At 39.8% G+C, this 26467-nt stretch overlaps 1 protein-coding gene across 1 annotated transcript; it reads right to left on the bottom strand.

The window, feature by feature from the left end:
• Positions 1 to 26015, bottom strand: LOC118828144 (dehydrogenase/reductase SDR family member 4-like). The gene is made up of 8 exons (XM_036734564.1): positions 25758 to 26015; positions 23228 to 23405; positions 16617 to 16718; positions 14362 to 14432; positions 14162 to 14213; positions 2942 to 3076; positions 2340 to 2395; positions 1 to 323 (listed from the first exon to the last, which is right to left on the bottom strand). Exons 1-8 carry the CDS (start codon positions 25895 to 25897, stop codon positions 209 to 211), a joined length of 849 nt encoding a protein of 282 aa, XP_036590459.1. The 5' UTR covers positions 25898 to 26015; the 3' UTR covers positions 1 to 208.
• Positions 26016 to 26467: the final 452 nt, after the last annotated feature.

Raw genomic sequence — 26467 nt, forward strand, 5'->3', positions numbered from 1 at the left:
TTTCCTTAAGGAAGGACTTTTATTCCCATACATGGCAAACAGGGGGTTCCCTAGCTGCTTCACAGGCCTTTTTTTATTCCAGGGAAGTCAGTGGGATGGGCAAGGTTAGAGGAGATAAGTCTAGGAATTCAGAAGTCAAGGTCCAATCTTGAGCCTTCTCTTCATTATAGATAGCTTCTAGAATCTCAGGGTGTTCTTCCCAGGCTGATCAAAGACGGGAAGGAGCCCCTCCAGCCACTACTATAGTTTCTCCTGTGATGTAGCTAGCATCCGGTGAACACAGGAAAGATACGATGCCTGCACAATCATGAGGCTCGCCCAGCCTGGAAAAGAGTAGTGATCATAACAACAAGAATAATTACAGCTCACACATTAGCGTCTTACATAATCTCACTAGATCCTCCCAATAGTCCTCAGAGGGAAGAGGAGAAATAGGGAATAAAATGAAGTGGCTTGGGTGCCTTGACCCAGCTCTTTCTAATCAACTGCCCAAAGCAAATAACATTTGTCTGTTAACGGGTAGCAAATATACTTCTAGGCACCAGCCTGCTCTGTTCCCTCTCCCTAATCTATATCTGAAAGGGTTTTTATAAATAAATTGTTTTAAGAAATACACTGCTACTACTATTGAAGGCAGTATGACATGTAGACTTGTAGTTTGGAAGACTAGGTTCAAAACCAACCTCTGACCCACTAACCTAGTCGTAATCTCTGTATGCTTCTAGCAACTGCCTAGAACTTAAATACTCAGTTATGTGGACAGGAGGCCAACTTCTTTGGTGGAGAGAGGTCCCCATACCAGGAATTCTGGTGAAATCACAGATCTTTCATGTGTTTATGTAATAATTATAATTCTACTAGAGTCGAGTCCTCACCCTGGTGACCCTGAGTTCTTCAAAAGGAATACAAGCTCCAGGAGGTCTTACCAAGCTGGAATAGGATTCAAGAACAGACTAGGTGACAGACGGTACATCTGTCCTCTGAGAACCAGCCTCTCTAAATTCAGGCTCCTCAACAGATTGGCCTAAAAGTGATGAATATTTTGGTTGCAGTAACACTCAAAGACCACCTATTATTCACCAAGGAATTGCAATGGGCATCCCTGGAGGGCAAACCCATACTGATGAAATCATAAGCTGCTGAAGAATTATAGGAGTCATATCATAATAAAATAGTTTGGATTTTGTTCAGACTCACCCTGTGAGTTCATTGATGTAGAGAACTCCTAAAGTGAGGGAATCCCCTCTCCTGATGCAGACTAGATTTTTTGCTCAGAGGTAAGTCAGTCAATAGGGGATTGAGATAGCATTTGGACCTATATATTCTGGACATTTTACTTTTACATCACACTGCCTTGCTGCTATAAAATGATGATGACAAATTACAAGTATTCACTGCTTTAAGAAAACTCAGTATAAAAAAACCAAAGTTTTGTTGCTGCTCTGTCATTTTTCAGTTGTTCCTGACTCTTCATGACCCCATTTGGGATTTTCTTGGAAAAGATACTGGGGTGGTTTTTCATTTCCTTAAGCAGCTCATTTTACAGATAATGGGGCAAGCAGAGTTAAGTGACTTGCCCAGGGTCATACAGCTAAGTGTCTGAAGCCAGATTTGAACTCACTGAAGATGAATGTTCTTGACTCCAGGCCCAGCACTCTACCCACTGTGCTACCTAGCTGCCCCTATAAATTAAGGGGTAGTGGCAATTGTTTGTGTTACAAAGGCTCCTTCTTTTCCCTAAAGATCACACTGAGAGCTTCCTTTAAATAGCAACATTTCCTAGTACTCTCACAATGTGTTTTGATTTGGCTCAATTTAGTTTATAGGCAGTTTCTCACTTCAGAAATTCACTTATTGTTTAGAGTCAGACACACCAATAACCACCATCATTACTGTATGTTTATCTACTCCCCAAATAGCTTTCATTCAATATTCATTCAACAAACATTTCCTAAGTGCTTATTGTGTGTCACATTTTGTGGAAGGCCAGGGAAAGAGCCAAAGATACATGAGATACGATTCCTGCCTACAAAGAGTTTACAATCTAGTGGGAGGAAGAGAACAAGACATATACATAGTTAAGCATAATACAAATTAGAATAGATCATGGCATAAAGGGAGAACCAAAAATTTAGTAAAACACCTACTCCATGCTTGTTTGCAGTGTCCTAAAATCCTTTAAATGTTTGTGTATACTAACATCAGTGACATGTTCTACTCTGGGGGATGGTGCCACCACTTGCTTGATCTCCTGTGACACATCTGGATTGTCTGGGTGACTATCCCCTTGCAGTACTTCTCTTTCCTTATCCAGTTACTCACCAAATGAAGACCCTTACCTGGATATATTCAGGGCTTTCTTCATGTGGGTCTCGTTAGCCTCGTTTTCCCAGAACTGTTGGGAAAGGGGAGACACTGGCATGACATTGCTTTTGCCCAAGAGGAAGATGCTGGGGGACCCTGAGAAAAAGGGACTGGCTTTGGTTTTTACTAAAGTGATTTAGGATTAGAAGCCAGGTGTAACATGGCCTCATCCTTTTCCTCCCCTTACCTACTTCTTCCCTGAGGCTTCTTCTGTTCTCCTATTTTCCATCCCTCTCTTTTGATCACTTTCTGGCTAGTCACTCCATTGGAGCTAAGAAGGGTTACGAGTGTCATCCCTGAAGGGGTCAGAGAAGAGATGGGGATGGTGGCTTTGGTCCTTATTTTCACCCCATATGTCACAAAAGAGAGGTGGGGGAGGGATGATATGGCAAGGGTATATCAGGAAGGCCAGGCTATTAGATAAGACATTGGGAAACTTAAGAAACAGATGGGGTCTCCTCCCCTGAATCCCCACAGGAAGACAGCCATCTCTTTGGAAAAGAGGAAGGACCTCAGTAGGGACTCCCAGTGGGTGGACATTGTCCCTCCCTTCCCTCTCTGTCTTAGCCATCCTTACCATGGAGCTGAAGTTCGTCTTGATGAGGCCTGGTGCCAGGCAGTTCACTCTAATGCCCGTTGGTTCCAACTCAGAAGCAAAATTCTTGGTGAGTGCCAGCAGGGCTGTTTTGCTAACATTATAGGGGCCCAGGGACTAGACGGATGGAAAGGAAAAATGTGGTGTTTTTTTCCTCAATGTCTATTAATTTCTGAGTTTTCTAAGTGAGGAGGTGGATAGAATCCTTATACTCTCTTTCAACACAATATGAAATCATTGAGACTTGCTGGAACAGTACTCATGGCTGAAATATGGTTCTGGTAGTTTTTAACTTATTCAAAAGGACCAGAATGTGCAAAATGGATAGTGATGGTGGTGGTGAAGTAGTATTGAATATTAAGAAGATATGGGGGTGGCATTCTGGGAAAGTGGTGGAGTAGGTCAGAAATTTCCAGATTCTTCAGATTTCTTCCACAAACAGAAAATCTCCACAAAATGAACATAGAGCAGCAAAAATAAAGGGGTAAAGCAGGTGTCCTCTTAAGATAACTTGAGAGGACCTCAGAAAAGACAAGACCTTGAGGAGCTGAGATTTGACTTGAGTGAAGTGTAGACACCTCCAGTCTGGCTCCATTGAATCAAAAAATAGAAGGCCCTGAGACTCTTTAGGGAGTCTTACTAGGCCTCGAAAAACTTCTCCTCAACTTTTACCTCATTGATGGCCTCAAGAAATATCATCTTACAAGGAGTTATAGAGGTGAATAGAATTTTAGGAAAGTTAGATATGATAGACCTCTGGAGAAAACTGAATGGGAATAGAAAGGAATATACCTTTTTCCTCAGTGGTAATGGCATCTATACAAAAATTGACCATGTATTAGGGTATAAACTCTCACATTCAAATGCAGAAAGGCAGAAATAGTAAATGCATCCTTTTCAGATTATGATGCAATAAAATTACATGCAATAAAGGGCCAGGGAAAGATAGATTAGAAGTTAATTGGAAACTATATAATCTAAACCTAAAGAATGAATGGTCAAAAAAAATCATAGAAACAATCAATAATTTCATCAAAGGGAATGACAATAATAAGACAACATACAACAATATATGGGATGCAGCTAAAGCAGTAGTTAGGGGAAATGTTATACCTCTAAATGCTTACATGAATAAAATAGAGAAAAAGCAGATCAATGAATTGGGTATGCAATTAAAAAAGTTAAAAAAAGAACAAATTAAAAATCCCCAATTAAACACCAAATTAGAAATTCTGAAAATAATAGGAGAGTTTAATAAAATTAAAAGAAAAGTATTGATAAATAAGACTAAGAGCTGGTTTTATGGGAAAAAACAATAAAAATATAAGCCTTTGATTAATTTGATTAAAAAAGAAGAAAACTAAATTATCATCATCAAAAATGAAAAAAGTGAATTCACCAACGATGAAGAAGAAATTAACGCAATAATTAGGATCTATTTTGCCCAACTGTATGCCAGTAAATCTGACAATCTAAGTGAAATGGATGAATATTTACAAAAATCTCAGTTGCCCAGAATAACAGAAGACTGAAGAAAATACTTAAATAACCCCTTTTTAGAAAAAGAAATCAAACAAACTATCAGTGTATCCTAAGAAAAGATCTCCAGGGCCAGATGGATTTACAAGTGAATTCTACCAAACTTTTAAAGAACAATTAATTCCAATACTTATAAAGTATTTGGAAAAATAAGTGAAGGAGTCCTACTAAATTCCTTTCATCACACCAATATGGTGCTGATACCTACATAAGGAAGAGTCAAAACAGAGAAAGAAAAGTATAGACCAAATTTCCTAATGGATATTGATGCAAAAATTTTAAATAAAACATTAGCAAAGTGATTACAGCAATATATCACAAGGATCATGCAGTATGACCGAGCAGGATTTATATCAGGAAAGCAGGGCTGGTTCAATATTAGGAAAACTATTAACAAAATTGACCATATCAGTAACAAAACCAACAGAAGTCATACGATTATCTCAATAGATGCAGAAAAAACTTTTGACAAAATATAGTACCCATTCCTATTAAAAACACTAGAGAGCATAGGAATAAATGGAGCTTTCCTTAAAATGATAAATAGTATCTATTTAAAAACATAGCAAACATCATCTATAATGGGGATAAACCTTCCTAATAAGATCATGGAGGAAACACGGATGCCCATTATCACCACTTATTCAATATGTTAGCTAGAAATGTTAGCTTTAGAAATGAGAAGAAAAAGAAATTGAAGTAATTAGAATAGTCAATGAGAAAACAGAACTGTGACTCTTTGAAGATGATATGATGGTATACTCAAGAAATCATAGAAAATCTACTTGAAATAATTAACAACTTTCGCAAAGTCACAGTCTATGAAATCAACCCATATAAACCATCACCATTTCTATATATTACCAACAAAGCCCAGCAGCAAGAGATAGAGAAAGAATTTCCATTGAAAATAAGTGTAGACAATATAAAATGTTTGGGAGTTTACTTGCCAAGAGAAACCTAGGAACTATATGAACACAATTACAAAACACTTTTCACACAAATAAAGTCACAGCTAAACAATTGGAAAAAATCAATTGCTCATGGGTAGGCCCAGCTAATATAATAAAAGTGACAATTCTACTTAAATTAATTTACTTATTCAGTGCCATACCAATCAAACTGCCAAGATTATTTTATAGAGATAGAAAAAATAATAACAAAATTCATCTGGAAGAAGAAAAGATCAAGAATATCCAGGGAATTAATGAAAAAAAAAGCGAAGAAAGGTGGCCTCACTGTAACAGATCTCAAGCTGTATTTTAAAGTATCAATCATCAAAACCATTTGGTACTGGCTAAGAAATAGAGTGGCGGATCAATGGAATAGATTAGGTACATAAGACACAGTAGTAAAAGACTATAGTGATCTACTGTTTGATAAACCCACAGACCTTAGCTTCTCGGATAAGAACTCAGTATTTGACAAAAACTGCTGGGGAAAGTGGAAAGTAGTATGGCAGAAACTAAGTATAGACCAATATCTTATACCATATGGCAAGATAAGGTCAAAATGGGTACATGATTTAGATATTAAGACTGATACCATAAGCAAATTAGGAGATCAAGGAATAGTTAACCTGTGAGATCTATGGAGAAGGGAAGAATATATTTCCAAACAAGAGAGAGAGAATATTATGAAGTGCAAAATGGATAATTTTTATTATATTAAATTTAAAAAGTTTTGCACAAACGAAACCAATGCAACCTAGATTAGAAGGAAAGCAGAAAGATGGGAAACAAATTTTACAGCAAATGTTTCTGATAAAGGCCTCATTTCTCAAATACATAGAGAACTGAATCAAACTTACAAGACTACAAATCATTCCCCAATTGATAAATAGTCAAAGAAAATGAAGAGGAAGTTTTCAGATGGAGAAATTAAAGCTATCTATAGTCATATGAAAAAATTCTCTAAATCACTATTGATTAAAGAAGTGCAAATTAAAACAACTCTGAGGTACCACCTCACACCTATTAGATTGGCTAATATGACAGAAAAGGAAAATGATAAATGTTGGAGAAAATGTGAGGAAATTGCAACACTAATGCATTACTGGTGGAGTTGTGAACTGATCCAACCATTCTGAAGAGCAGTTTGAAACTATGCCCAAAGGGCAATCAAACTGTGCATACCCTTTGATCCAGCAATACCACTACAGAGATATTGTAAAAAAGGGAAAAAGGACCTACATGTACAAAAATATTTATAGCAGCTCTTTATGTGTTGGCAAAGAATTAAAAACTGAGGTTATGTCCATCAATTGGGAAATGGGTGAAGAAGCTGTGGTATATAAATGTAATGGAATACTATTGTGCTATAAGAAATGATGAACAGGCAGATTTCAGAAAAACCTAGAAAGACTTATGTGAACTGATGCTAAGTGAAATGAGCAGAACCAGGAGAATACTGTACATAGTAATAGCAACATTGTGTAATGATAAACTACAATAGACTTAGCTCTTCTCAGTAATACAACGATCCAAGACAATTCTAAAAGACTCATGATAGAAAATGCTATCCACATCCAGAGAAAGAACTATGGAGTCTGAATGCAGATCAAAGCATACTATTTTCATTTTTCTTCATTTTTTGTTTTCATGGATTTTCCCTATAGTTCTGTTTCTTCTTTTACAACAGGACTAATGTGGAAATATGTTTACATGATTGCATATATATAACCTATATCAGATTGCTGTCTTGAAGACAAAGTTGTGACAAAGAAAAATGGGAGAGTGAGACATTCCATGGCATATTTCCTGAATTTTTGTACATTGGATTCTAAAAGTGTTCAGAGAATGATTATTAGGATCATATAGACTTAAATTCTACAGAAGATAGCTGAAGAAGAATAGGAAACTCAGGAATGAAATTCTGAAGACACAAAAAGAAACAATTTCTCTGAGGAGTAGAGGGGGGCGGCTAGTTATCTAAGGAGACTAATGCATATAGGGAACTGCCTGATCAATTTAGATTAAAAAAAAATCATGTAGAGAAAATGGAAGCTAGGAAAGGTAATGGAGGAAGAGTGAAAAAGTAAGACATGTCCTTGTTAGAATAGTGCTAGGAGCACTAAAGCTTGATGTGAACTTAGGCTGATGAGAAAAACTAAGGAGAAGGAAAAAATATTTAAAAAAATTACATTGGAGAAAAGATGACTAAAGAAGAGAGATGATGACAACAGTGGTAGAGAAGGTAAAGCTGCTCAATTTTAAATCTCTCTGTCTCTCTCTCCCTCTTTAATGTCAAGCAGTCTGGGTTAAAAGAGCAGTAGAAATAGCTAATAGGGAGTTGAAGCCCGAGATAAACTGAAGCCCAAGATAACTGAGAACACTAGAAGAAATTATCTTGCTGTCCTTGATCAATTAATCAACAAACAAGTGTCTATTAAGTGCTTATCAAATGCAGGGGATGCAAAAAAAAGGCCATATCTTCAGGTCTTGATGAACTATTTCACAGGAAACTGAAGGAACAAGAAGACGTATTTGCTGAGCAAAGTCAACAAGCTTTGAAAGGCCAAGGAGAGGATTTTGGCGTCACGTGAGAAATAAGATAGTGGGCTAGACATGTTCTCTGATCAACTTTGACCTCTCAAACCTTTCCAAAAGAGGAATTATGCTCCAAAGATAAAAACAACTTTAGCTATCTCCATGATCTAGGGCACCCAGAATCCAAAAGAAGGTCAATAAAAACAGATCATGAACTGATGCTCACTGACACTGAGCTTACTCAGCACCCCTCATCTACCTCTCATACTACTGACAGAAAGGCTGCACTAGCAGACCCAATACCCAATGCACAGGCATTTAACAAAATCCAACTTCACACTCTTGGGTCCCCTCTCCCCTCCCTCTTTTCCTTGCTGAGGGGACCACTCTAAGGAAATTTGCTTTGACAATGAGAGCTATAACACCCAATGGGTACCACCGGGGGCCTCTAGGAGTCAAAGTCATCCTGAGGCCATGCCAGACAATCAGTGCTTCAGCAGACAACCCCAAAGAACTAGATCCAAAATGCTCAGGTGCTGCGGAAGTCCACCCTGTAGCAACAGGACAAGGATTGAGGAACAGAGCGAGTAGGATAAGACATTTTGTGTGTGTGTGTGTGTGTGTGTGTGTAGGGGGGTGTCATGTGTCACTCCACTAAGGCTGAAGGAAATTACTCAGCAAATAAGTGGGGCCGGATCTATGCACTCAAAATACACTTGGCACATGACCTAGGCTGGTGATTTGTAAATTGCCTAATTCAGGAGGAGGTTGAGATATTCTGAGATTGAACTCCCAAAGAAATCACCATCAGAGGGGAGAAAGAAAATGTACAATACTGGAAAATAAGAGGGGTGGGGGTGGAGGGAGGGGAGACTGAAATTACCAAAGTTTTAGGGAAGAAAAAAACTCAAGAGGATCTAGAATATAAGCACATAAATGAACAAGGAAAACACTAACAGAAGGAAATACGGCCTCCAGACTCCAAAGGAGTTCAGGCATCTATGAAGACATACAGCAAAACAAAGAAAAATGATCCAGATGACACAGACTACAGAATGTAAGACCATGGAATTACAACATGTAACTCCTGGGTGGTTCAAAAGTGAAATGAGAATCACAAGAGCATAATTTATGGACTGCAAAGCAAAAATAATGGGAAGAATAGAAAAACTGCAAGTCTCACCAAAGGAACAAAAAAGAGAACAATAAATTAGGTATGCAAATATACGGAAATGAAGGACAATTTAGAAGAAGAAAATAAAAAAAATAATGTTTACAAAGATATCCTTGCTAGGCAAGGAAAGAAAGGAAACATAGAGACAAACTAAGGATTATAGATCTCTGAGAAGAACATAAGACAAAGAATTTGAACAGTATAATGCAAGAAATAATTCAAGAGAACTGCACAGAACTGAACAGAAAAAATGAAATTCCATTTGAAAGAATTCATGGGTCACCTCCAGAAAAAACCCAAGGATGCAAACCCCAAGACATATAATAGTTAAATTTAACAATTCAATTCAGAAAGAACAAGAGGTTAGAAGAAAGACTTTCAGATACAAAGGAGAGGAAATTTGAATAACACCATTCTTCACCCACCAGAAAAATCAGGAGGGAAGGGAATAAGATGTTCCAAAGAGCCATGGAGCTCAGGATATGGCTCAGGGTAACCTGCCCTGCAAATCTGAGCTTAAGTACAAATAAAAAATGGACATTCAATAACAAAGAGACATTTGAAACATTTTAGAAAGAAAACCAGAACTGAAGAGATTATTTGTTCCTTGAACACCACAGATAATAGAAATGCAAGAGGAATAAATTTATGCAAACAGCAGCATGATAGCAGAAAGACTAATAAGAAACTTTTTTTCTAAATGTATACACAGGAACAGGGGTAAAGGAGGGAGCCTGGTGGAGATCATAGTGTAGAGGCAAGCCTAGGGCATTATGGACAGAACCTGATGACATCCTGCCTACAGGTGAATGAAGGAATTTTGTAGTTCTACATACAACATGGAAAGGTATATAAAAGAGGAAGAAGGAAGGAGGATAGAAAGAAATGTGTTGTGTCTGGGTCTAAATAAAGGCTAGCAATGAGGACAGGGTGACCCCTGTGGTCTCAGTGAGAGATGAGAATGCAGAGGAGTGAGTAAAGAGGATGGTGGAAGAACTGAAAGGGGGAGGAGAGGAGATGTTGCTTTGGTGGTGGGAAGGGGTTCTGCTGACAAATGTGTCTATGAGTGAAGAGAGAGGTTGTGTGAAAGGAGATGGGGACCTTGTGCTGGGTGTGGTCTGGAAGATTTGGTTCTATAAAGAAATGGAGGACTTGGCATATGATATTCCAGGAGGCAAAGAATCTAGTATTACTGCCACGAATAACTTATTCCCACAGGGGAGAAAAGATATTTGTTGAAATAAAAGATTTTGAAGCATTCTTGATAACCTGAGCAGAAAATTTGACATTGAATAGAGGCCTTAAGAGAATCATAATAAGGTAAACATGCAGGAGAAATCATAAGGGAATAAATGAGGTTAAATTGTTTACATTCTTATGTGGGGAGAGCATACACGTAAACCCCTCAGAACTTTATCATCCGAAGGAATATAATTACACAGAGGGCCTGGGTGTAATTTTATTACTTTGGGATGTTCTCAAAAGAATAATAGAAGAGTGGGGAAAAGTAGTGCATTGGAAGAAGAGAAGAAGAAAGAAGAACGGGGAAAATTACCTAATATAAATTAAGTGCCCAAGGAAGAGTTTATACAGTATAGGGGATCATGGGGGTAATGGGGTGGGGAGTGGGCAACTTAAACTTCACTCTCATCTGAACTGGTTTAAGAAGGGAAGATTAAACATATACACACAGGTAGGTATAGAAATTCATTTTAGCCAATAGGGAAGTAGGAGGGAAAGAGATTATTAAGAGAAGGGGCTGAGGAGAAGAGGGAGAGATTAATAGAAACAGTGGTCAGAAGCAAAACAGACTTTTGAGGAGAGGACAAGGTAAAAAAAGAAGGATAAGTGTAAGAAAATAGGATGGAGGGAAATATACAGTTAGCAATCATAAGTGTAAATTTCAATGGGATAGACTCACCCACAAAATGGAAGATGATTGCAGAATAGGTTAGAAACCAGAATCCAACAGTATTTTGCTTACAAGAAATACATAGAATTAAAATAAGAGGCTAGAACATAATCTATTATGTTTCAGCTGAAATAAATCCAAAAAACAAGCATCATGTGTAAAAGGGATACAATAGAACCTTTCTCAATCAATACAGGAGTGAAGCAAGGATGCTCACTCTCCTCACTATTATTTGATATAGTTCTTCAAATGCTAGCCACAGCAATAAGACAACAGCAAGAAATCAAAGATATTATTATAGGTAAAGAGGAGACATAATTATCCTTATTTTCTGAAGACATGGTAGTATACTCAGAAAACCCTAGGGAATCTGCAAAAAAACCAATTGAGACAATTAATAGTTTCAGCAAAGTTATGTTACAAAATAAATCCTCAGAAATCAACAGCATTTCTATATAATAATGGCAAAACATTGAAAAGTAGTAAGAAATGCAAATTAACCCTGAGGTTTTACTTCATACCCTGCAAAATGGAAAACATTATAAAAAATGGCAATACTTAATGGAAAGTTTATGGAATGATAGGCACACTAATACATCATTGATAGAGCTATGAAATGGTACAGTCATTTTGAAAAGTAATTTGGAATTATGCAAATAAATTGATGAAAATGCCCATACCCTTTGAACCAGAAACTCCGTTACTGGCTTATATACCAAGGAAGCCACTGATAAAAAGAAAATCCCCATGTACTCCCAAAATATTTATAGGAACATTTTTTGTGATAGCTAAGAATTAGAAACAAGCTAGATTCCTATCAATTTGGGAACAGCTACAAAGATTTTGGAATAAGATTGTTATGGAGTATTACTGTGCTGTAGTAAATGATGTGTGTAATGAACACAGGGCAGCATGGAAAGAACTATACAAACTGATGCAGAGTGACGTAAATGGAATCAAGAAAACAATATACACAAACGTAGAAGGAACAACTACACATCAAAGAAGGGAATGTAACAAAACTATAAAGATCAAGCAGGACTTGAATGGACAGATGTTAGAAGACACTGCCAACTCACCCTTTGTAGAGATGAGAAGTTCATAGGTGTTGCACATTGCACAGGTTTTCAGACTTTTTCAATATATTGATCAGTTATGCTGATTTTTTTCTTCTAAAAATCTACCCCTATTTTTTTTAATGGAATGTCTCTCCAGGAAGGGGTCACAGAGGAATACTTTTGATAACTATGATGATGTAATAAAAATATCAATAAAAACTAACAACAACAAAAAAGAAAAGCTTTGGAGAACATGAGAGCTATTATAAGACTCATAAGGGACAAATATTGTCCCAATTTCCAAAAAGAGAAGAGAGAAGAATCTGCAAAATATAGGACAGTGGGCTTGACTATGATAACTGGACATTTCTAGAACATATCATTAAAGGAATGGTTAGTGTCTAGAATATGAAGTATAGGTCACAAAGAAGATGGCTTCACCAAGAACAAGTCAATCCAGACTAATCTACTTTCCTTTTCTAGGTATCCAGGTGGCATAGTGGATTTAGCTCAAGTGCAGCATCAGACACTTAAACAATGTGACCCTGAGCAAGAATTCACTTAGCTCTTGTATGACTCGGTTTCCTCATCTGTAAAATTGAGATATTTTCAGATAGGGTTACTAGATCGGGGGATGATATAGGTATAGTCTAATCCTTAATGAAATCTTAACAAAGTAATTTGACAAAATAGCTAGAGCAACTCTTTTAGACAAGATAGAGAAGGGGGCCAAACCAGTGGTGTCAAACTCAAATTAGAACCCAGGTCATTAATCTATATGCCAAGATGCCATCTACTACATACATATATATATATATATATATATATATATATATATATATATATATATATATATATATATTCACTTAGTTTTAAAATGCACCTTTATCTGTGTGTTAGTGCATTTTTATTTATTTTGTTAAATAATTCCCACTTACATTTAAGCTGGTTCAGGCTGCACTCAGAAGTATTGTGGACTATGTGGGGCCCACAGGCCATGTATTTGACACCCTTGGCCTAAAAAATTGGACAGTTAGGTAGATTTGGAGCTGGTTGAATGACTGAACCCAAAGGATAGTCATTAACGACTCAGTGTAAATTTAGGTCTCTAGTGAAGTGCCCCAGTGATCTGTTCTTGAGCCTGTTCAGATAAAGTCAGGAGCATTTCATAGGAAAGAGATCTGAAGGTCTTAGTGGGCTGCAAAAGTAATACTTATTAACTGAGTGATATAGCAGCAAAAAAGGCAGATGTGATCTTAGACTGAATCAGGAGAAGCATAGGAACTAGAGAGAGACCAAATAACATAGCCAATATGGAGGTGGTTTAGGAATCAGGAAGAAGTGAGTTTAAGTCTTGCCTTGGGTTCCTTCCTGGCTGAGAAACCCTAGATAGATCATTTAATCTCATAAGAGTCCTAGGTAACTCTCTCAGACAATTAGTTTCTTTTTTTGGGTGGTGGGGATGGAGGCAATCAGGGTTAAGTGACTTGCTGAGGGTCACCCAGCTAGTAAGTATCTGAGGTCACATTTGAACTCAGGTCTTCCTGACTGGAGGGCTGGTGCTCATTACCTATCTGCCCCTTCAGATAGTGAGTTTCAGAGTAGGTGTTGCTCTGCATTGGTAGAGGGAAGCTTTTCTAATAGTGATGAAAGTGCAGGTCCCGCTGGAAAAAAAGTACTGTAAAAGTAAAAAAAGTCAGGGAAGGGATTGTGACCTGGTCAGATTGTTTCTGGAATCCTGTGCTTGGTTCTGGATACAGCATTTTAAGGACACTAGTTAATAGGATAATGCCCAGAGGGAAGAGAATGAGAGTCATGGGCCAGGCAGGAGGGAGTCATGCTGGTGCTTAGGTGGAAAGGAGAGCCCCTCCTAGCTTATCTCTCCATTTAGTGTTCAGATTAGGTTGTTCCTTCTGGAAGAAAAAATGTGGATAGCTGACTCTGTAAAGGAACAAGAGTTAAAATCTTGGGGCTAGAGAAAGTTGGGTATGGAGAGAAGGAGGACAGACACTGAATAGAGGAGTGTTTTACCTGGAAGGGATTGAAGGCAGCAATTGAGGACACAATCACCACTGAGCCACCTCTGGAAGAGACAATGACACTATTGTTGCATTCTCATGTTAGAGACCCCCTACCCTTTTTTCCTTTCCTTTCAAATGCATGAGGGATGTCTTTCCCTCATTTTCTCTCTAACTCCCCACCACCGCACAGGTCCCCTTTGACTCCTGTACCCTCTCTTCTTCATCTCTGGCACCACCACATTCATTAGCAGGGCTGTGGCCTTCACATTAACATCCAGAATCTGAAATGGAAGAGGAGGAAAATCAATTATTGGGAAGGCAATGTGAAGAAAGAGTGAGTGATAGGTCACTGGATTAGGGTTAGGGCCAGCTAAGCAAGCACATGGCCCTGTTCTCTCTGTCTCCACAGACAAGGTCAAGGCTGAACCCACCCTGATGGTCTTGTTTTGATCAGAAGAGACCTGAACATTGAAGGCTACCATGGAATTTGCTTGGCACATCTGGGGGCCTTCTGATTGGGGATGTCATGTAATTAGTAGAATGTAAGCATCTTTAGGGAAGGCATTGCTTTCTTTTTGTCTTTGTCTATCTCCAATGCCTATCTTGGTGCCTTGATTGTAGGCACTTAAGAGATGCTCATTCATAGATTTGAAGATAGAAGGGATTCCAGAGGTCATTTAGCCCAGACCCTTCACTTTAGAGACAAAGAAGAGATTTTAAGTGACTTGCTCAGTGTAAACTAGATTGTAAGTGTAAGAAGTGAGACTTGAACCCAGGTCTTCTGACTCCAAATTCAGCATTCTTTCCACTGTACCATGCTGCAAGAATGAATTGAATTGAGTTGAGCCTCTCTGGGGCTACTCCATACAGGAGAACTGAACTTCTCAGGGATGGCCCAGTCTAACCTGGGACATGTGTCTGAGGTTATTTTAACACTGATATGGTCTTTGGGAAGGGGAAGTGGGGTACTCTTGTGTTTTTCTGGCCACATTTTCTGGAAAGTGGGATCATGAGGGAGAACCATAGTGACAGGAATTGGGAGTCCTGGCAAATGCTTCTATCCTATTAATTTAAAAAAGAAAATATGCAATAGGCAGGATGGTGTTGAAATGTTGAATTTGGAATCGGAGGACCTGGCATCAAATCTCAGCTTTCTCACTTACTACAGGAGTGACCTTGAAGAAGTGACTAAAACCTCCCTAGACCTCAGATGTAAACCAGAGGTTACATCTCTCTCCATCTGTAAAATGAAGGGGTTGGATTAGATAACCTCCAAGTTCCTACCCAGTTCTCTATACATAATCATGTGAAAATCTGGCACAGCTACTTGACTCCCAAACTGATTTCAAAACTGTCTTGAGCAGGCATTGCGTATTAAATTAGTCTCCTTATCTCAAAGAAGACTATAACCAAGTTCAGGAACGAAGTTGTTGAAAAAACAAAATTTCATCCTTATGAACGACCAGTGTTTTCTTTTAGTTTACCTCAACCACAGTGTGAGGAAATCACTGACAGAGCCAGAAGCAAACTGCAGAGCGATTATGACCAATTTAGCATTCCTAAGTCTGGTGGGAATGTTAATTCTACCAAACAAACAGAAATATTTTAATTAAGAACCTTGTAATTGCGGAAAAGTTGGCATGTGGAATTTATCAGAGAAATATCATTTGAATTATATGCATTACTATAGCACAGGGGTTGGCCATATTTGTCTGTGTTCTTCTTGAATGTCCTAACCTTCCTAAATGTAAACGTAGCAATTTTCTTTTTTTCTTCATTCATTCATTTATCTGTCTCTTTTTCCAAATGATGCAATATTCTTGAAGTGATACAATTTGGATTGTCTTACCAGAGATGATATTTATTTCACAAGTATGTTCATTTTTGGCAACCGAAGGGGAGAAGTGTGGGTCTCTTAGTTGAATGGTCGATTTTGAGTCATCGTCACATTACATGCCAAATGAGTCATTTGGGGTTTTGCATAGTGTGTTAGGATTGGAGCTTGGAGCATTTGAATTCAAATCTACCCTCTGATACTTACTACCTATGTGATCCTGGGCAAATTCCTTAGCCTGTCTCTCAGGTATCTATTAAGTCAAGCCTGCATCTGTGCAAGGATTCCTTACACAGGGAATCTGCTACTCTGATGAAATGCAAAGTCCGTTTATTTTATAATCTCTCTCATATATATCTCTGATGGATGTTGTCTACAGAACGATGTTGAGGTCAAATTGGGGAAGGTAGTCACAGGAAGTAGGGACACAGAATGGAAAGGGAAAAAACTGAAGAGAAATATGAAGGATGAGCATAATACCAGGGCATACAGTGTAAGTGGGGTCTTCCAGGGTAATGTTTGGTCTCCTGAGCTGTAGATGAGTCATTTGTTCTGAAGAGAACTAAAGTTTTCCTTGGTAAAATAGACCATTTTCAAGGCTCACTTCTTTGGTGCTTTAACCCTTTCTCACCTTGTCCCATATCTCCTCACTGGTGTCCACCAGGTTGCCAAAGAAAGGGTTGACAGCAGCATTGGACACCAGAATGTCAATTCCTCCATGGCGGTCCATAGCCTGGGAAAAGGAATATGGTCAGAGCCAGTGATGAGGGTAAAGTTAGGGATGCTTAACTGGAAACTCCCTTCACCAGTGGAGATCAGGTACTCATTATCCGATTATGATAGTATTACTGAGTTATCTGTGATAACCAGAGGTTACATGGCTTTTTCATGGTCACATAGCCAGTATGTGTCAGAGAAAGGACTGGAACATAGATCTTCTTAACTCCTTGGCCAGTCCTCTGTCCTCTGTACCACAGCACCTCACTCTTAGCACTCTTCTCTTAGTTTTTGTGAAATTACACAGTAGTACTTTGTTAAATTATAATATAGAGTTCATAATTGTCACATTTTTTTGCTCCTCCTTTGCCTCTTTGATATTTTCTGGGTTTCACTTATGACCAGGACTTGGTGCAAATGTGGACATCATCAATTTGCTCAGGTGATGCTACTTTTTCAAGTCAAGATTTTATTCCAATAAGTATTTAAAATTATACAAAGCCACATATACACTAATCAAATTCAAATGTAATAAATCCACTCAATCACAGTCCTTCCCTTCTCTATCTACCACAAATAATTTTTAGAGTGATTTCAGTAAAACCTGTCTAGGAATGTGTGTGTAGGGAAATAGTCCTGCAATCCATGCCATTCACCCATAGATGCATATTGGGCCTATTAACAGTATTATATGCAATGGCCTGCTGTCAAGGCAGCCACTTTTGCAGAAAATATTAAATAGTCTTTCTAAAGAGGTTTTACTGTATTTACATCAAAGCATTGTGCAAAGTAGTGTTGTGTTGTCAGAGAAAGATTGTGTGAAGGGAACTCCCCCTTCCCCTGCCCACATACACATACAACCAGAGCCACCCAAACACAGGGCTCTAAGTCCCTACACTGATTTTCCTGACTAGCTTTTGTAGTATAGATTAAATCCTATTACAACTTGCTTCTTGGAGTCATGATCATGTGTAAAGGAAGTACCTTGGACAGATTGTGTTGCATGTGTAGACATTCTGGAACTGGTTCTGGTCAGATAACTGAGTGGTAGAGAGGAGGCTTTTTGTTTTACTCATTTAGTGATTCCTTTGCATGAGCAAAGGCAACTGGTGGAAAACTGTTGAGATGGGGAGAAGCTATGGGATCCTCTCCCCTCTGAGACAATATGGCTCTGTGAGAGGGTATTGGTCCTTGGCTTCTTTCTCACTTGAGGTGAAGGAGGTCGGAGTTTCTATGAGTCTGTGAATGCTAGAGGTCCAGAGGGTGACTCCGCATCCCTGAATTCTAGAGTCCAGAGGGTATTTGGGTGTTCAGTGCAGCATTGATTACCCAAGGAGTGGCTTTTGGGACCTCAGACCCATGGTGCTGACATAGGACTCAACTTTGGACCAGAACTTGGAGGGACCAAGAATAATATATGGGAACTGAGCTAGAGTCTATTCTCCCTGGTGACCAAGGCAGTACAGGGTAGTGTACTGGACTGACAGTAGGAAGACCTAGGTTTAACTCTTACCTTAGATACTTAATTAGCTATGTGACCTTTGGTAAGACATTTAAACTTTCTGTGCCTCAGTTTCCTCATTTGTAAAAATGAAAGGCTGTACTTGATGGTCTTTAAGGTCCTTTCCAGCTCCAAATTTACGATCCCCATTTGTTTTAGCTCAGCTTAAAATTATGTAGCATTTAAAAATATCATAATTAATAACTGTTGTTTTCTGGCTTTGCTAAAGATTTATCTTTTGTTGGAAAAGTGTAGATTAATGGCAAAGCATGCTGATTTATTCTCAGTCAGCTATTCACATGGGAAATTCAACTTTTTGGGCAGTTTACCACTAGCTACCTGTTGGCAGTTACATAAGTATAGTACCTAGAGAATAAAAACCACTGGAGGACTAATCCTGGGAACACAAAGCTATAACATGACAGCAAATTTCACAGATATCACAAACTTCTTTTCAACTTTTCCTCTGAACAATTACAGCTCTTTTTGGCTGTATCCCAAAATTTAGCACTTAATGATATCATGTGGCCATTACTTTAGGGCTATCTACCCAACTAGGGCTAACCCAGTTAACTCTAAATGTGCTCTTGTGTACAGCGCAATAGTGCCTGGAGGAAGGGTGGGAGGGGAGAAGGGAAGGAAACAGACATTTACAGGGTACCTACTATGTGCCAGGCACAGTGCTTAGTGCTTTCCAAATATTAATTCAGTTGATCCTCTCAGCAACACTGCAAGGTATGTCCCCATTTTACAATTCAGGGAACTGTGGCAAACAGAGGCTAAGTGACTTGAACAGCGTCATACAGCTAGTAACTGTGTGAGGCCAAATAAGAACTCAGGTCTTCCTGATTCCAGGCCCAGTGCTCCATATATAGCATTTTCCCATGTATAAGACGCACCCTTTTCCCAAAAATTTGGGGTCTAAAAATTGGATGCGTCTTATACAGTGGTTATAGATTTTTTTTACTTATGTTCCCTGCTTTTTTGTGCTTGTTTTTGTGCTCATTGTTGTAGATTTTTTACTTGCATTTCCTGCTTTTTCACGCTTGTTGTCTTTGAGCTCATTGTTTCACATTTGTTACCGGTATATTAGGTTACGTTTTGCCACATGCTGCCCAGAAATGGCTCCAACAAGATGTTCGTACAGTGCTGAGTTCAAGTTAAAAGTGATCCAGTTTGTAAAAGTGAATGGAAATTGTGCTTCTGAACGTAAGTTTGGTCCTCCTTCAATTGAGAAAACAACCTGAGACTGGCTGGGGAAGAAGAAACCCTACTGAAAACGCCACGGCTGAAAACGGCCATGAGAGGCAAGATTGAAGAAACCAACTATAGGAGAATTTTGCAGCTGGGTGAAAAGATCCTGGGATAATATCAAGATTGAGATCGTTGTCAAGTCATTTAAGAAGTGTGGCATTTCAAATTCCATAGATGGAACTGAGAACAAGGCAATATATGAAGACAGAGATTCATCATCAAACATAGATGAGGACAAGCTAATGGATGGGAGTTTTGACAGTGATGAGGAGTTGTACGAACTTGAGTTCAATAACTTTATGTAATACATTTTTTTTTTAAATTTTGGGCACCAAAATTAAGGTGCGTCTTATACATGGGGAAATACGGTATGTGCTGCCTAGCTGTCTCTGACAGGGTCTGGAACATTGCTAGGCACAGAAAAGGTAGAGGGGCAAGGAGGTATAGCAGATAGCATGCTCAACTTGGAATGAAGATCTTGGTTCAAACCTCTCTCTTTTTTTTTTGGAGGTGGGAAGGCAGGGCAAGTGGGGTTAAGTGACTTGCCCAATTTCACACAGCTAGTGAGTCAAGTGGTTGAGGCTGGATTTGAACTCAGGTCCTCCTGACTCTAGGGCTGGTGCTCCCCTCACTGTGCCACCTAGCTGCCTCTCAAACCCCTCATTGATAATTATGATTTAACTCCATGATTATAGTGAAATTACTTAACTGATCTGAGAGCCTCGGCTGCCTTATCTTTAAAATGGACATAATATTACCCATTACTAATATACACCTTAGGGTTGTTGTAAATGATGCGATGTATGTATTTTAAAAACTTTGAAGTGTCATCTAAATGTCAATTACTACTACTTGTATTATTATCCTTATACATAATTATCATATATTGTCATATGTAATGTTACCTATTACTATGAGCCGTTAGGTAGCATAGTAGACAGAGGTCTGGACCTGAAGTTAGGAAGATCTGAGTTCAAATTCAGCCTTAAGATACTTCCCCAATTTTTCCTCTTAGAATCTCTGATTTTCTTCAAGATTGAGCTCAAATGGCAATGTCAACAGGAAGCCTTTGAATTCTGTCCTCATCCTAACAGTCCCATATACCTGTCTATGGACTTGTCTCCTGCACTGGAATGTAAACTTGAGGACAGGAGTTGTTTTTGCTTTTTCTTTGTATCCTCAGAATAACGTAATATGCTTAATGTTTGTGGATTGGTTTATTAATTTAGGCCAGGACTACAGATAAGGTGAAGATTATCTGGCAGAACCTGATAAGATGTTTTTGTAGGCAAAGGTCATTGCAGTGAAGGGAGCAGGCCCTGGGAGATTTCTCTAAATTGTGATAGTAAGTAGTATACAAACTGTAGTCTGGCACCCATCCTTAGGCAGACCTCTAGTGGCTTCTCAGTGCCTTAGAATCAAATACCAACACTTCTTGGCATGTGTCTGCAGAATTGTTCTCTGATCAGCTAACGCTGGTATCTGCCTTCATTTCATTTTACACCCTAGTCCCTCACCAGTCAAAGGTGACTTTCTTTACATTCTGCATATCTGGTTCTTCATCACACACCTTTGCTAAAATGGTCTCCTATCCATGGCACAACCTCCCTCTTCCTGTCTACCAAACTGTATTTCTCCCCTTCTTTTAAATAAAAATCCAAGGCTCTCCTCCAGGAATCCCTCTCATTAGGTGCATTGCCTTTCTAATCTGTTAGGCTCTGCATTCTACTCTAGGGAGGAAACATTCCCCAAGAGGGAGGTTGAAGGGAGGCATTCCTGCCACATCCCCCATATTCTGTCCCATAACTGGACGGGTAAGTCAGCAGTCTCCAACTGTGGTTGGAAATATTGGGGTTTTTGTTTGGCAAGCCCCTTTCAACAACAACGACAACAAAATATGTTGTGAGCCCCCAGGGTAGTTTAATACACAACTCAAAATATGCTGCAATTATTTACCATTTAAGGCTCCGTTAAAGAATTTTAACACAAATCCCTTAGATCACAGTCATGAACACCTTAGAGTTCCACTAAATGGGAACCATTTGTCTAAGTACCAAATACTGCATGTTAGACATTTCACTCTGGAGGCCAAAGTAGACCAGTATTACAGTGGGTGCCTGGGGTCTCCTCCTTTGCTAACATGGCATGTTATGGCAGAATGTAAGCAGGCAACTTGTGATAGACATTCTCTCCCTTGGAAAATAAATCAGCTTTGGGGGGTTGGGGAAGGAGGAGCTGTCCTCTTCACATCTCCATGAGCAGGAGCTCCAATTAAGAAGTTCAGAAATCTTTTTTTCTGTTATTCTTTTTAAAAATACATATTTATTTTATATTTATGAAATAAAACAAGCATTTCCATAACCTAGTAGAATAAAGATGACTGCACATGAAACTGCAAATCCATTATGGATAACTTGCCATTCCTTTTAAATATGTAATAAAACAAAAAGTGGGTTGTGAATGCATTTGTGTGTCCATATTTGTGTTGAGAATAAGCTTATATGCCTTATCTGCTCTATTAGAACAGATTCTAGAAACTTCTCTGAGAGCTAGGATAGTGGTTGGTTAAGATAGGTCCTAGGTCTCTGATGTATTTATTCCACTGGTGAGATTCTAGGTCAGGGCTTCTTAACCTTTCTGGTATCATGGATCCCTCTGGCTATCTGGTGAAACCTGTGGATCTTTCTCACAATGAGGTGCTTAAATGCATAAAGTAAAATTCTTAGGCTTGCAAAGGAAACCAATTACATTGAAATAGTTGTCAGAAAACAATAAGCACCACCCAAGTTGCTTGTCTCCTCACCTTCCTCCTACCTCACAGGTTACTGCTCCAAAGGAAATCTAAAGTCTGGATCCTCTGCAAGGGCAGGTCATCCTGAAGGTGTTCTCTGTGTTTACTATGTGGTATATTGTAGGCAGCTAGATGGCTCAGGTGACAGGATGCTGGCCCTGGAGTCAGGAATACCTGAGTTGAAATGTGGCCTAAGATACATGGGCAAGTCATTTAACCCTGTTTGCCTCAGTTTCCTCATGTGTAAAATGAGCTGCAGAAGGCAAACCACTCCAGTATCTGCTAAGAAGACCATGCGGACAGTATCGTCCACAGGGGTATGACTGAACTACAATAACAATATAGTAGACTGGGAGTGAGGACACCTGTGTTCTGTCCCATAACTCCTCCACTAACTATGAACCCTTGGATAAATCACTTAACTTCTCTGGGACTTAGTTTCTACATCTGCAAAATAAAGGAAATGGACTAGATCAGGGATGTCAAATCTGTGGCCAGCTACACTCTCCATTGTAGCCTGAACCAGAATAAAATGGAATTGGGAAATATTTAAGAAAATAAAGAAAATTACAATTAAGCATAGATAAGATTACTTTTTAGAACTAAGTCAACATGCCGCCCACAGGGATCCTTATGTATAGCTTAGTGGCCCCCATTTTATTTGAGTTTGACCCTATTAGACTAGATGGTCTCTGAGCACCCAGTGAGTTCTAACTTTTTATAAATCTATGGAAAAGGAACTTGGACTAGGGTGCCTCTGGATGCTTTTTGATTAACCGAAGAAAAACGCTATGCAAATGAGCGTTCTTTTATATGGGGAAAAGGTATTTAGGCTAATCATTAGCTCTCACATCTTATGTAATACATGGGACAGTAATACTAAGTAAGTAATAATGAGTAATATATTAATATAGTTGGACTTTAGAAAGGAAAAGGGATGCTCTCTCCCTCCTGTTGGTCTTGTGTCCCTGCTGCTCACCGTGGCCACCAGTCGTTTTCGATCCTCGGCCTTTGCCACATGGCACACGGTGCCCGTCACACTCAGCCCCTCCTTCTGGAGCGCTGCCACAGCTCGATCCACATTCTTCTGCTTTCGGCTGCTCACGATCACATGGGCCCCATCACGGGCCAGACGCTGAGCAATGGCAAAGCCGATCCTGGGGGTAGAGATAGGAGGAAGATGCTGTTCTAGTCCCAAACCAGCCTGGCCAGTCCCTTGGCTTTGTCCCAACCTGAGCCTGAGATAAGAACTGGAGTTATATTTCACTGGATCCTGCACAGAGAGTGGACTCCATAGCCCATAGGAGGCTGTAAGGAAAGAGGACAGAGGCAGTAAGCTGAGTACTTAGAACTCAGTACTGAGTACTTAAGCATAGCCTAAAGATGAGATTTTTGGCGTGATTTGATGAGATGACACATAGACCCTCTTTCCCCCCAAATATCTTCTGGGCCAGCTGGAAATGTCATTAAGCCTTGCCCTTCAGGAATCCCTTTCCGTCTATACTAGGTGTCCGTGAACTGTTTCAGGCATCCATGGATAGATTTCAGGAGAACAATGAACCTCCTGAAATTAAAAAATCAAAATGCCAAAAAAAAACCATATGGGGGAAAGTACACCTTTAGTTCTACCAATCTAGAACTAAAACTTAGTATTTCTATCAATTATTCGAAAAACATTATTTTGAGAAGGGGTCCATTGGCTTTGTCAGACTGCCAAAGGGATCCATGACACCAAAAAGGCTAAGAACCCTTATTCCATACAGAATCCAGGCTTAATACATCATCTCCTTATTACTGCTGCGGGGTACCTGGTGTGTGGGGAAGGAGAATGGAGGACTGAGCTCAGAAGTTCAGGTACACAGCTTTCAGGCTAAATCTGTGATACCTATCATCACTGTCTAGATTCCTTTTTAGATGGTCCCTGGGCATGCTCAGGACTTGAACGAAGACCCACAGAGATACCTGGGAAACATGACATCCACAAGGGACCCTGAGTCCCTTTCACAGTGGGTTGGTAGCAAGGAACCAGACATAATAAGACAGAAGGAAAATAGAAGGAGCTTGGGACCACCACAGATGAGTCACTTTTCGGACCTCTGCTTGGCATTTCACAATCCCAAGCATGGGTCAGCAAATGGCATCAGAGGCTGGCCAATCATATATCTCTTCACTGTTTTCTTGGACTCCCCTCAATAACTCCATAGGTCCTATTTTATCCATTAAATCCCCAAATGTTAATGTAATCCACAGCCCTAGGAAGGCAGAAGTAGTCTCTGATAGTTTGGGAACATGGGTACTGAAGGGAGGGAAGCAGGCAGCCCTTAAGTGGGACATTACGATGGGGAACTCCTGCCACTTGGATGGGAAGGGGGAGAAGAGAATGGCAAAGGAAGGGGAGAATCGGATATGAGGGGTAGGCAAGGTGGGATAATTTTTAATATTATTTTTCCATATGCACATATTTTAGACATGTTGTTACAGTGAAGGCCTGTTGCTTCTGGGGGACAGGATCAAACCTTGCCTCTGTGTGTTTGAATTTCTTAGCTTGGCTCTGTTGACATGGCACAGGAGCAATTAGCATAGGCAGTGTTCGCACTAGTTTTTTAGGGAGACAAATTATTTTCTCATACCAAGGGTGGCAATAAAGGGCAGATGGGGAGGACCTATAATAATAAAATCATAATTAGCATTTGTGTAGCATTTAAAGGTTTGCAAATTGTAATACATGTTATCTCTTCACAGAAGCCTTGTGAGGCAGGTGTTCTTATACCCATTTTAGAAATAAGGAAACTGAGGATGACAGAAATGACTTACCCGGGTCCCACAGTTAGTACCCCAGGCAATTTTCAACCTGAGCTTGTCCTGATTTCTAGTCCACATTTGGGGTGCCAGGAGATTGTAATGGAAAGAGGCATGGTGAGAAATTGAGTGTAGGGATAGGATTTGGTTCCTAGGGTTTGCAGTGGGTGTGTGTATGGGAAGGGCTAATTATCAAGCAGTCTACAAACACCTATGAAGTCCCCACTATGTGTATTAAATCCCTACCCTGTGCTGGGGGCTGAGGGTGCAAAGAGGAAAGTCAGACTGTACCTGCCCTTAAAGAGCTTACCCTCTGGTAGCAAAGAGAATGAAAACAGGAGTTCTCTGGCAGGAGAGTGAAGGTCCCTAAGGTGAGTGACAGTTAATAGGTGAAAGGGTAAGAGAGTAGGAGGGAAGGCTCAGAATTATTAATGTCCTGCAGGCAGGCTGTGGATGGGGCATAGAGGAACCAGGACTGGACCTAGACTGAGCAAGGCCTGAGTTCCAATCCTATCCCTAGCTGTGACCACGGGTATGTCAGGTATTGTTAGTGCATCCATCTAGTAACGTTCCCCCTGCCTGGTACCCCCATAAACTACACCCTTTTATGAGGCACAGTTTAAAGACCAGCGTCTGCAGGCTATCCCGTAGGAGGGGAGGCTCTTCCAGTCTTTAGTTTCCGGGGACTTGCTGGGAAGACACTCACTCACCCATCAGTGGAGGCAGTCACCAGGGCTACTTTGTTCTGTAATGGCCCCTGATTGCTTCTGAAAGTTCCAGCAGCCTGGTTGCTCATGTTGACAGATTTCAAGATCTTAAAGCAAGTAGTTGGCAGGAAGGCTCTAAGCATATCCCGATCAAGAAACTGATGACTTAGTCAGCATACAAAGGTACAAACAGACTAGCCTCCCACCCCTAGCTGGGCTGGTGCACTTTGGTTTGCACCCCTCCCCCTACTTCCAGGCTTCAAAGTGAAAGTATCAGAGTTGTGGTAGAGGAGGGGGAGAGAGAGGAGCTGGTATTTAGCCGGAAGTAGCGTGGGAATGGAACAGGCCAGGGGCTCCCTCTGCTGGCACACTGAGAGCCTAGTTGGACTCTTGCTACCACTTGGCTGGAGGGAAGCTCTTGTCTGGGTCCCACCCTCTGCTCACTGTCTGCAGATTCACTCTGTTCTGGAAGCTCTGCCCTGGAATAGGCACTTCTGCATTCATTCCAATACGATTCAATTGATTTTGTTTCAAAAAGCATTTATTAAGGGGGTACTAGGTATTGAGGACAGAAAGAAAAAATGATATAATTTTTACCCTCAAGGAGTTTACATTCACTCCACTGGGGTGGAGTTAGTGATGGAGATAAGGGAGAGATCAAGACAAAAGTTTTTCAGGAAAATTTTGAGGAGGGAGAGGACGGCGTTTAGGGA

Source organism: Trichosurus vulpecula, chromosome 8 (genome assembly GCF_011100635.1).
Source record: "Trichosurus vulpecula isolate mTriVul1 chromosome 8, mTriVul1.pri, whole genome shotgun sequence".
Taxonomy (NCBI): Eukaryota; Metazoa; Chordata; class Mammalia; order Diprotodontia; family Phalangeridae; genus Trichosurus; species Trichosurus vulpecula.